This window comes from Lichenostomus cassidix, chromosome 2 (genome assembly GCF_008360975.1).
Source record: "Lichenostomus cassidix isolate B80296 chromosome 2, HeHo_3.0, whole genome shotgun sequence".
NCBI classification, from domain to species: domain Eukaryota; kingdom Metazoa; phylum Chordata; class Aves; order Passeriformes; family Meliphagidae; genus Lichenostomus; species Lichenostomus cassidix.
Window position 1 is genome coordinate 93,455,446 of NC_139482.1, and position 13,265 is coordinate 93,468,710.

Sequence of the window (13,265 nt, forward strand, 5' to 3'; positions counted from 1 at the left end):
AATTGCAATTGCATTTTAGTGTCTTCCATGAAAAGGACAGATTGTATTTTTTTTGGCATCATTATTACTAGTTTAGCCATCCAGAGAAAGCCATAACAAAGTTAAGTCGCAGAAGACATCAGCAAATAACCCCCTAAATACTATTTAAAAAAAAAAAAGGTCATTTCATTCAGGACTAATGTCACCAATACCCAAATTTCTAGTGGTTTGCACCAGCTTTGAAACAGCAATATAGAAAAACGCACCGAAACAGAAATCAAACCTGTGAAAATAAGTAAACCAAGATCTGCCATTCTGAGAACAGATACAAGCAAACATTAACATCAGCAATGCAATGCTGAAAAAAATGAGCTTTATACATCTCTGAAAAGAATCAGACACACTGGATTTTGCATACATCACAAAACAGGTATACAGGCTTACAGAAACTACAATGGAGTTTAAAGCTCTTAAGTTTCTTTTCTATAATATCAGTCCTAAAAGGTTATGTGGTCTCTTCAATCCAATAGCTTTAGGAGATATTCATGGAATGGCACAAACTTACTTTTGTTGCAATCTTATTGAAATAAAGAAGAAATAAGCTTGAAAAAAAATCTGGGAAAAAGAATATTGGTTTTAAACTGTGCAATTTCTTTTTTAAAAAGAAATTTTTTCTGAAATACTATATTCAAACAAAAGTGGCAAAAATCCAAATAATAAAGATTGTACTGTCACTGTACTTAATTTTCTTAAGCAGGTGAACTATCAGAGCCCTCCAATTTTCATCTATTCCATATTTCAATCATAGAAAGTGTTACATCAGCATAGTCACCAGGTAAAGCCACTGGTTTATTCTAAATGGACTTTCTTCAGACAGTGGCACAGATGATGAGTGATTGTCCAATTCTGAAGCTATCAGAACTGAACGGATTTGGCAATGTCATAAACACCTCTCGAGGGAGTCACCTGGTGTTGAGAACTCACTTTACATGCCGTGTTTCAAAATCAGTTTTAATGGATTTACATTATATTCAAACCCACTTTAGAGCTATTATTTCTCCTTTTCAACCTTTTCACCCACTACTTCAATGTACTACAGCATATTTTATAATCACATGTTTGCAGGCCTGTGGGAAAGTAAACAAAACTTCAAAGGGTTATTATTTAAAGAGTCTGTATTATGGCCATAGGCCTGACTGTTTTTCTTCCTCACCACCCCTTGGGCCCAAAGCACATAATCATCCAGTAATTGAACTGAAATGTCTAAATGGCTAGATCCCCTGAAGGACATAGGTAGTTAGCAGTGAAGAAAGTAAGGGATGTTTTAAAAAACCCTCATGGCACTTTCCTGCACTACTTAGAAACACCGTGTAAATGTAACTGACCTGGACCTGATAGGCTTTTACAGAGAACAGAACACTCCATGGGTATTTCTGGAGCTGCAGCTAAAGATTAAATGTCGAACCCTGCTGTATTTGGAAGCAAAGATCTTCCATGTAAATTACTTTCAGAAGAATTGAGAAGAAGAAACAGAAATATACATACGTACACAGAAGTATATATAACACAATAGTATCACTAATATCATGTGAAGGCAAACCCCTCTAGGTCCTCATATTTAATAGCCCCTCCAAAAAGTGTAATGGATAGCAGATCCCAGGCTTTCATACACTGTAACTGTCAAAGCACTCAGGAGATAGAGAAGTGAAGGCTCTGACAGCTCTCTTTTACATTCTAAATGACATCTGTATTCAACAGAACAGAAATAAAGATTAAGGGAAACACCTGATATGATAGCACTCAGCTTACCTCAAAATGCAATATTTAAAAAGTACAGAGAAACACAGGTCTGCCTCCTTGTACTGTAAGTAAAAACTGGTGTCAAAGCCTCTGAGGTCTTCACTGCTGCCAGAAAGGCAGGCACCACAGCATCCAACAGACTGCAGGGGCAGGAGCCACAGCCTCTGACTGTGAAACTGTTGAAATCAAAGGTGCTTCACCAGAGAAGGGAGGGAGGCAGGCAGGGAGGGAGGAGACGGCCTTTGAACACACACAGAAAATGGCTACAGGTACAGTCATACAGCATAGGGAAATTAACTTGGCCAAAACCTTTGCAACCCCTCTTGTGCCCCAGTGAGGAGCAGAATGCTGCTCGCTGCTCTGGCTCTGTACCTCTTGCAGTGCGTACCTGCTGCAAATCTCTTCTAGGAGGTTACCAGCATCACGGCTTCGAGCGAGACACGTCAGCACACAGATCATGAGAGATGATTTCAAATAGATTTCTGCTGGTTGATTATATAAACGATGCCTCTTATAGCTGGAATAACACCTCAAAGGCAATATAATGACGACATGACAATGTATGTAAATCAAGAACTGCATGTGGGTTTATTTTACACTTGAGAAAACAGTGGATTTAATTGTGTGAACCAAAATGTACTGTACAATATTAATGATAAAACATCAAAATGTATAATTCATAGTGCATTGCTTGCTTTATTTTTATTTATTTATTTTTTTGTCAGATAGTTCCTTTAAGTACATGCATCTGGAAAGATGCAGGTGCCAGTAAAATTCCTCTATTTATATCAAGCTGCAGGAACTAAATTTTATTCCAAAAGTGTGGTTTTACATTATATACACAGAAATCGAATATAAAATGACAATATAAAAAGTTAAAAGAGAAAGCATACAGCCAGAAGGTACAAAGAAAGTTGAACAGTTTAAAATGGTACGATATGTAACATGTATTTTTTTAAGCTGATGCTGGCAATTTACAAGGAACAGAATCCAACATTTGCCCCATTTTTTTTTGTTTTCATTTACCAATGCAGCACACTATAGAAAGGTCAGCTTGTACCAAAGCTTAACATTTGTAAATAACTATAAACTGCAGTATTTTACAGAAAAAAAAAAAAATAAAGGAAAGAAAAGAGCATTTTTACATTTGTTTTAAATAACAGCTTGCATACTTTTTTTTTTCTTTTTTTTTGCCAAAAAGTGGCAATTCTCAGCATCCAGAGGGTTTGGGCATAGTGGCAACTTGGTTTGCTTTTTTTAATTATTATTTAACTTATACAGTTGTGGCTTCCTAACCCCTTGAGTACTACACAGCTCTCCTTCTTCCAAGGACTGCATGCACAATATCTTCACAAACCAGTTCTGCATTAAAAAAAAAAAAGAAGCTCATTCATTTAAAAAAAAAAAGTCCTGCTTCTGACACAGCTTTTATTTGAATGAAATGCCTTTAAGCCTTTTGTTTTGTTTTGTTTTTCCTTATTTACTTATTTAGTCACTGGGAAAGGCACAGAAATGCTATTACAGTTCTCAGAGGGTTAAAACTTGACACTACCAGGTTCTGTGACCTTTATTGTCATGGCAACTTTGTAATTTTAGGATGTCTCTTTATCATTGTTCTTTGTGTCTTTCTTTACGGCTAAATTAATGTCTCTCAATAGTGTCTCCCACTATATTCTACAAAAGATAGCTTAACATCAAGGACAGATGTTGAAAATAAAGGTCAGACTTTGACTCACAAAAAATAAAAACAGAAACAAAAAAATAACCATGCACAGATCAGACAAAGAGCATATAAATATAACTACAAAATAAGTGTAAGAAAAACCAAGGTCCAGATAGGCAGTTCAGCAACAAAAGTAAGACTGATTTCAGAGGCTCAGGTCAGGCCTAGTGCAGTACTATGAAGAAGTTTAGTGCAATGTTCCTGTGGTCACTTGCATACCTGGCTGCTTACCTGGACGCTATTGTTTTTCTAACTCAGTTACATAGATCAGATGGTCCTCTGGGGACTTGCCATGTGTTTTACTAAGGTGCAGTTTGACTGCATGCTTGCTTGCAAAAGTTCGGTTACAGAGCTTACATTGGAATGTGGAGCCTAAGTCCTCCTCAGCAATTCCAAGTGAGCCCAAAGTCTTGTTTGCGAGGACTTTTGAAACATTCTGCTGTTCTTGAATCTGATTAAGTGGCAACTTTGACAGATCCTTCAAACTAAACCCTAGATGTGTCTCTAAGTGACTTATGTATGTAGAAGCAGTCCTGAACTGAGAGGCACAATCATTGCAAAAGAAAACAGGATGTCCTGTGTCCAAGTTCTTTAAAAATTTAGTTCCACCTGTCCTCCTTAACTGATACTTCACATTGGCCAGCCAGTGGCTAATTGTGGTCATGGAAAGACCAGTAAACTTAGAGATGTGTACCCGCTCTTGTGGACCTAGGTCCGACATAATGTATTTGCCTTCTGGGGTCTCCCTCAAGCTGGAAGCAAACTGGGCTTGAAGGATCAGAAGATGCTGAGGGTTCCAGTTAGACTGTCTGCCCTTCCTCTTGTGTACTGGTGACAGTTCATCCAGAGCTTCCTCAAAACTGCTCCCATCAGCATCAGACTTCTCTGACACCGTAGAGGGAGTTGAAGACTTGGGTGTCAAACGCCCCGTGAGGTTCTTCACCATATCAGAAATATCCAGCAGGGCACTCTCCCTCAGCGGGGACGAGGCAGAGTCAGCCACGCTGGAAACAAGAGGCTTGTTTTTGGACTTAGTTAAATCAATAGGTTGATCGCTGTTCTCATAGTAATATCGGTCAATAGCATCAGCCTGCTTGACTGGAGTGGTTGGGTAAATGGGTTTGTCCAACATGCTGTTACTAATTTTGTACAGCATGGCCAAAGGGTCCAGAGAGGGGCTTACCGGCTTAGAAATTTTGCCTAAGTGGGTATTCATAATGGACTGTAAAGCGCTCAATGGATTAATGAAGGATGGTTCAGGTGAATGATCTGTGATAATTCCTAAATTGTTACAGCCATTTGCAACCTTTGTTTTAAGTGGCTCTGTACCATTTGGCGTATGTGCTTCTGCTGGACTATCCTTTTTGACCTTCTGAACTTCTGACTCAGAGCTCTTCTTTGGCTGCTGTTTGTTATTTATTTCTTCTGCTTTTGGAAAGTCCTTGTTTTCTTTAGCAGCAGGTGACATGGGTTTAACTGGAGAACTCTTCTCCTTCTCCAAAGGCTTCTCTTCCTTCTTCACATTGATTTTGCCTGTAACTTTCTCCACTAGTTCCTCCATAGCAGATACATTGCTCTTGTGAGGCGGGGGTGTGAGATTGCCTGGGGAATGGATGAGTGCGTTGTGTTCTGACGACAGTGATTTCACACTGCTTGCGTAGGACGGCTGCATTTGAACGCTCTGCACCGCGGGCTGGAGGGGTTTCACTGTTCCCGGGAGCTGGTAAGCTGCATGAATACTGGGATATCCTCCCCAGGAAGGGGCTCCATTCTGGGCTTTGCTGATGGCTGTTGTCACTGTATTCTCCAGGGATTTCAGTATGTCTATTCCGCCTTTAGGACTATCATCTAGGTCCTCCTCTCTGAGGTATTGATACAAAGTTGTTGGCTCAAATTTCTCCGTAGAGTCCTCACTCTCTTCTTTAATCTTTTTGTCTGTTTCAGTGACCACCAGCTTTTCCTTCTCTAGGTCTTTCTTTTCCTCTGAGTTTGTGGAGCCCGCTGGGGAATCGGGCTGCTTTTTGATGTTGGAGGCTGGTAGCCTTGTGTGGGTGGTGGGTGGAAGAGGTATAGACTGTATTTTCTCCTCCACCACTGGGTCCAACACTAGCTGTTTGCCTTTTTTGGAAGCAGAATTGGTCACCTTCAAGAAATGACCAGTGACCATCATATGAGCAGTGAGCTGCTGCAAAGTATCATGGGAACTGCCACATTCCATGCATTTCAGTATTTGGGCTTTGCGTGCCTCAAATTGCCAAGTGTAGCTAGCACCATTTTGATAGCCATAGCGGTTGTTCGGAGTCACATAGGGGTTGGCAGTTTTCTGATCCTTTGCAGACTCACCCAGTGAAGCTTCTGCCGTGGTCCCTGTTGGCTCAGGTGAACAAGGCGAAGCCAAGTCCTGAAGTGCTCGCTTTTTGGTAGAAGGGACCAATTTGGTGATGGCTGGTACTGGCTCCTTCAGAGGCACTTTCTGGTAATGCTTTGTTTTTATCATATGGACGCTGAGGTCTTGCAAAGACTCAAATGAATGCCCACAGTACATGCACTTCAGCACTTTCTGGGCATCCTCTTTGCCTTCCATTTCCATAAGCGATCGTTTCCTAGGTTTTGACCACCGCTTGGTCTTATCAGCTTCTTTATCTCTGTTGTCATCACGGTAATGTCCAGTTTCATTCATGTGCACTGTTAGCTCCACCAGCGTGTCGTAGGCTGCACTGCAGTCTTTGCATCGGAACTTGCTGGCACCAGTGAACACAGACCCATAGAGTTTATTGTTTTGCCGGTAAAGCTGTACTGTGCTGAAGAGACTCGGCTCTGGGAGAAGTCCATACGATGAGGTCTGCTGCAGGGTTTTAGCTAAAGCAGCTTGGTGCCAGTCATAACCTGAGCCACCACTGTTACTATTACTGTTACTAGTACTACTGGTGGTTGTACTGGTACTGGTGTTGGTACTGGTAGTACAAGTACTCTGGGAATTGGCATTGGTGTCAGTACTGGTGGTGTTTTCATTCTGGCTGATTCCGTTGTTGCTGGTGGTTGGATTGGATTTCTTTAAGTCCAAAGCTAAACTGGACCAGCAAGTCTCTGAAAGCAAATTTGCATACACAGCTTTTATTTGTGCCAAGCTGTCCTGTGGATAGGAAACATTGTCTGTGCACTGAGGATCCTCTTTCTCTTCTTTAGAGGAAGTGCTTTTGAAATGGGCCAGCTGATCGCTGTTTTCACTAAACGGCGAACCATAGCCTGCATCCTGATTAGTTGCAGTGCTGACTGGGGAGTTCTGGTAGCTTTGAGCCTCTTTGATCTCCGCTTCTTCATTGCACAAATACTCATTCTCCTGGATGTCCAGAGACAGCCCATCATCTTCCACGCTGTCTTCGTCTATTTCTGCTGCTTTCAATTCTTCCTCAGGAACATATGCTAAAATACAGGAGGAGAGAAAGGGGGGGAAACAAGACAAAGTTATTGAACATGCACATTTTACATGGCTCTCTTCTGCACTAAGAACAGTAACCGTGAAGACAAATTTTGAAGATACATCCAAAAAACCAAACTCACCATCACTCACACACTCCTCCTATAAATCCACATACTCTGTCATGGTTACAGTTTGATATCAGTGATACTGAAGAATAAACTTTGACTTCAGTGGTAAAATATGGGCCAGGACCACAGTAAATACCATAATATCAAAACTAAAATCTAACAAAGAGCCTACTAAACTAGTTTTTATCAGCTTAAAAAATGGCCTGGTATTGAGCTATATTTACTGCACAACATATGTATGTGTAACACGTTGCACCTGACCTGCATCCCTCAGACCACAGCACTCAGAATCACTGGCTTGACCAACTCTATCTTGTCAGTTCTGTCTTTTCTTGCAAACTGGCTTTAGCTACAGCTTCAGGGGTCATTTCTGTGTCACTGATACCTGACTCTAATAAAGCCATACAGGGCAAGAGTGTCAGGTCAGCTGTTCCCAGGGTCTCCTGGTGGCTGGCTGTACTGCATCCATCTGAAAGCAGAACAGCTTTCATTTTTGAAAGGTGAAAAGAGAACCCAGACTGATTGCTTTCTGAAATGGGTAGGCTCTAGTTTGCCTCCTGTTATGATCTGATGTGGGTCCTGCATTTGCCATTTTGAAAAAAAAAGCAGTCAGAAGCTAAAAGTAAATGCTAGAGATTAATTTCTTAAAGCAACAAACAGAAACCTTGAGGTCTCCACTGTACCTTTATTATTGGCTTATGGAAAATATAAAACTTTGCTATTGCATGGCTACCTGTGAAACTATATGATCTCACCGAACTATGTGTTTATCTATATAAAACTATTTGTTAAACTAGCAAATGTGATATTCATGAGCAGATGGCCATTACATCAAAACACATTTACTCCAAGGGCTCAATTCACAGAAGTGACTTACATGTACCTAAGTGATAAATGTACACTTTCATTGCAAAGCAGAAAACATGGTTGTACACATTTCCCTCCAGTTTTGTAAAAGAAGCTTAAAAAAATAACAATGCTAATGGAATATAGATCATTTATGAGAATGTCAAGGTAGAAAACATGGATTATGAACAATTTTCAGTAACTGAATAAAAAAGTGCCTCCTTGTCAGGTGAACTCTGCAGCAAGTGATGCTGAAATGTGTCCTGTGTCCTTCCATGGTACAATACTGAAAGAAAGCCAAGAAAGAGGTACTTCTGCTCCTATGTGATATGAAGAAAATATGTATTATCATGCTAACAATTCTTCAGTTGGGGGGGCATAAGAACAAGTCGATCTTCTTTTTGTACACAGTTGCTAATATATTCTGAAATGTCTTTTCTGAAAAATAAAAAGAATCTTTTTTCATTGTAATATGAATGCTATTTGAAACATCTCTCTCTCTCTCCCTTTTTTTATTTTAAGAAAAGTAACAACATTACGGTCAGTACTGCATTATGCATTCACCTTTGCAATTCCATCTTAGCGCAGCCCTAACTACTTCAGCCTGATCTTTTAAGTAGTAGGAAAGTACTCCATCTAGTACTGGGGTTGTACTGAACCTTAAGGTACCCACTGCATTTTTCATCTGTCCCCTAAGTATCAATTTTTTGCAGAAGATAAATTGAACTGTTCGTTTTTAAAAAAGTTCTAATCAGGACCCAATTTCTTACAGATAAATCAGCCTCACTGTTTTCTAATATGTTTAAAAGGACAGGTGAGTACCAAGCACAACAAATAAAATACAGAAAAAATCCTGTAGTCAAAGGTCAGAAAGATGCCAGAAAAGCATTGTAAAACCAGATAAAAATATTCTCCAACAGGCGTCTGGTCCATAAAATGAAGAACAGAAGTAGTAAGAGAATTTAGAAGGCAGTCACCTTCCCTTCTTGCAGCAATGCTGCTGTTGAAACACTCTGCAGATATTTTAGCATGGTAGGACTGCCACAGCTCTGAACTCTAGGTATGCACATAGAATTCACTCCCACAGCTACAGTCTAGAATCTCTTCACTCTCTCATTCAACACACCTTTTTGCAGTAATTTCTAATGGCAAAAGACAATGCATTTTTAAGTTTTAGAAAAGTGAAGTAAAGTTAAAGAAGAATATGGTTTCTGATTTTGAAATTACTTTTAAATAGAAAAATTAAAAAAAAAACCCTCTGAGACCTAAAATGAACAACAATGGGCAGTTACCATCTGGCATTTTAATTTAAAAAAAAAAAACCGAAACAACTACAAGTTAAAAACTGAGAGGACACACATTTAGAGCTTTTATGAATAGCTATCTTCTCACTAACCACAGTGCAACTATGCCACTTTCTCTAATTTTCACATCCAATTTTTTAATAACTAGGTGCAAAAAACAACTATAAGATGTTGGATGTTCCTATAGTTGATACAGCATTTTGTAAGGATCCATGTGAAATTTTTGCTAACATCTCTTTTAATTCTGAGCATAAACACATATTTTTATAATTTCTATATATAACCATCTAAATATCTGCTTAAGTAGAAACTCTACATGATCCACTGCCGTCTCTTTTGTTTTCCTTTATTTATTTATGACATTTTCTCTATTCTCATACTTTTGCACTGTATCATAAAAATAAAAATGAGTTAAACCACACAAGAAACATTAAAACTACAAGTAAGGTCCATGTTAAACTGTCAAAGAAAATAAACTGAGTGTTAGGCTGAAATATCCATCTTTTATTTACTTTTCCTACTCTTCAGTTTTGCTGAGACTACCACACGATTGAGTTCACTCTCTTACCAATACATACTACAACTTAAAGGTTAAGAATATACAATTGGCCAGAACTATAATTTTCTACTATTTCAGAATTTAAACCAGTTTCTAGAAAAAACACTTAATTTGTATGATGTGCATACCCACATAACTGCACTTGTATCTAAAGTCACAAAGAAATAATGCTTCTTAACAAAAAAAAAGAGAGTAATTTATCTGTAATGTTTAATTTCTAGCACTGCAATCAAAAAATTATTCTGTTTAACTCCTCTGGTTATCATAGGATACAGACAATACCTGTTCATTCAAGACCACTAATGCTTATGAGATGAATAGCAGCACACTCAACATATGGTATTTTGCAAGGTCAGTGCAATTCTCTCACTGAAAAGGTTTCTGTAAGAGCTAACACAGAAGCAAACAAAAGGAAGAATGTTAATTTCTAAAAACATGTACGTTTTACTAAAATTCTCACAGAAATTTCACAAATAAGTAAAATTCAGTATTTTAAACACAGCAAAAATGTTCTTATTATAATTACTTGCAGAGACAAGTAATATGTTCTACCTTAAATAAAAGCATGAGATGTTCAGATTCTAAATTATAAAAGGTAGATCAACACACAGATTTCAGACAACATATTTTTCTTTGACCAAGCAACTCTCAGCAATCTTCTCCAGACATTCCTGCATCTGCAAAGATACTGCTGGTTTACACATGTCCCAAAACGCCACAAAAATATCAAGAGCAGATATAAGTAATGATACTCCTCAACGACAACTATATTCAAAGCAGAAGAAATTACAGATCGTAGCGTCAGCTTTTCTGTTCCTTCTCATTTGTGTCTGGACAGACTGAAGCAAATGTAAGGTGGAAAAGGGGGAAAAACCTTCAAATTCCAGACAACTAAAAATTAGTGGCAGCATTTTGTATTTCTTTTCTTCTTATTAAGTCTTGCTATTATTTTTTTGCCTATAAAATGTGCCTTCTGGATGCCAATGCTTCCCCATAGATATACTGTCATCTTTGAGCAGTGTTAAAAGCTGTGCACTCTAATCCAAGTGGACATGAGACGCTATATATTGTACATGTGAGTAGCACAGCACATTGTGTTTGCTTCAGTGAGAATATTTACACTATAAATACACATCCATTGTTTGAAAAAGCAGACAGAGATCTGAAATGTAAGGATGTGGTTAAAAATACAAATATTCTCACATAAAACCTTTCCGCAACCTTGGAACGGTGCTTTTGAAGGAATCTGTCTGTACAGAGGTATTCTTTTCCATTCAAAAAGGAATTCAACATTGAATAAATTATTTTGGAAAGGACCAAAAGTAGTAATTGCATTTGGTTTTAATAGTGCACAAAATTAAATGCTGTAAGTTCTTCAAGACCCAATTTTAAATCCTTCAAATAAATAAATTTATTCAGAAGAAACACCTAAGCAGTGAAGGTCACAGTTCAGTAAAGGAATTGAATACTGAGATAATTTTCACTGAAATACGTATTTCATAGTTTCAACAAATAGGGATAGGTTTAGGTCTAAAATTCTTCACTAAATCGGGGCCTACTCCATGACTAAACAATAGTGGCACAATGTGAGTGTTCACCATTCTTCAATAAATGTATTGCCACAGCTTCTAATATTTACCCAGCCAACAGGAGACAGCAGCTGCAGAAGTTTTCACAGCCCACACTGTTACCTTGCACAAACTGTACTCAAGGCTGGGGGTGATTTCCACTGCACGCAAAAACATATTTCAAATCTTAGGGGGGAAAAAAGTACGGAGAGAAAAGGCAATCTATAGCCACACATCTCCCTCATTACAGAAAAACAAGAGGGAGATGAAAAAACCCAAACCATTTACAGACACATTTCCAGAACACAGAGTCATGAGAGTTTTACAAAAAAATCCAAAATCTCACATTGTGAGAGGTTAACATGCCTGCTGGAAGATTTGCAGATCTTCAGTATTAGTATATACAAATGTTCATACAAAATTCTGGCACAGATGCTACAAATCTGTGTGCATGTGTGTGTGTGTCTGTATCACGATGTCACTATGGTAGAAAAATATGGCTTAGTTATGACAATGGCTGAGAAGCAGCACAGACTATGAGACAACCAGATAACCTTACTACAGAGGTTTGTGTCTTTCATTTCTAATTGCAGCAAAATGGGGGGCAAAATACTAGAACTGCCTACCCTCTAATTCTAATGCAATGGGTCTGAAAAGTAGATAAGGTACTGTAACAAGAACAACCTCCATGCTTCTAGCAGGTTGAATGATAACCCTTAAAGGCATCCCATTAAAAGCCAACAAAAAGATTCTTCACCTCTTTCTCTTCTCTCCTCTATCCCCTTAAAATGAATGCTGCAAATTATTAGCCAACGCTGGCAATTGGAGAATGAAGCAGCTTGCATGCGGGTATGTTTTCACAGTGATTCTAATCTGAGAAATTTACTTGCTCTTCCCCTTCTATCTGATAAACTATACATTCAAGCATTCTCATTAGTGTTCGGATCACCAAAGAGAGCTGGAGATGAATCAGTCCATCCACCCCTCCTCTCCCTGCTCTGTCGAGATTATTTCATTGAAATGTTCATTTTCATCCCTGCTGGCAACATTAGAATGGAAGTATTTAACCTGTTTCCATTACTTATACAAATTATCATTATGGGGTAGGACAGATGTTAGAATCATGCCACATAACTGACTTCCATACATTCTTTACGGGGAGGATAAGAAGAAGGAAAGCTGTTAGATCATATTATCCAGTCTCAATAATGTTCTCTCTCCTCCCAGATTCATTAACTTCCAACATCAACGTTTCCCTTTCTTTCTGTGTGAAAATGCTCCGTCTCCTTGAGCTCATTTAATTTGGAGCAGGAAATCTTTGTCAGAAATAATTTTTTGATCAGGTGCTCTAACTAAGGGGTGAAGGGGGGCTGGGGAAAGAATAAAGAAAAGGGGGGGAAAAACCCAACACCTTGTCGAAAATGTTATTTCTCTAACATGGATGATGAAAGAGAAGTCAGTTAAGATGCTGGTACTCAAAGATGGCTGTCACTTCAGATAGGGGATGGCACGACTCACCTAGACAGGTGACGCTTTGGTGGAGAAAAGGCTTGCTGCATTATTGAGAGCACCAAAGATCAGGATGACAAAGACTGTAGGCCCAGGGTGCCTGGGGCTCCTAGAGAAGTGACTTCAGCAGGCACATGGATTTCAGCCTCCATTTGCATCACTAACTAATAGTGAAGTACAAAACAAAAGTTCAGTGTTTAAAAGGCAAGCACACAGTTAGAGAAGGCAAACACCCCAGTCACCATCAGCAGTAACTTTCTATTCATTTCAAAAGAACATGGTAAAAGCTCAAGGTGTTTAAGGGAAAAAAAAAAGGGTTTTATTACAAATTACTTATTCAAAAGGCTTTCCTGTGCAACTCCCTATTTTCCTGCTGAATTATCTTCCTGCCCGCCCCTTTAATGCTTGCTTAAGGCTTTGTGATTTTT

The 13,265-nt window shown here is 38.8% G+C and overlaps 1 protein-coding gene across 2 annotated transcripts in view; it reads right to left on the reverse strand.

The window, feature by feature from the left end:
* Positions 1 to 2,344: 2,344 nt before the first annotated feature.
* TSHZ1 (teashirt zinc finger homeobox 1) overlaps positions 2,345 to 13,265 on the reverse strand; it is a 57,811-nt gene continuing 46,890 nt past the window's right edge. For both annotated transcript variants that reach the window (XM_085052421.1, XM_085052420.1), the window contains one exon: positions 2,345 to 6,925. In XM_085052421.1, the coding sequence (XP_084908547.1) occupies positions 3,741 to 6,925 (3,185 nt within the window). In that variant the 3' untranslated portion in view covers positions 2,345 to 3,740. The remainder of the gene's footprint in view (positions 6,926 to 13,265) is intronic.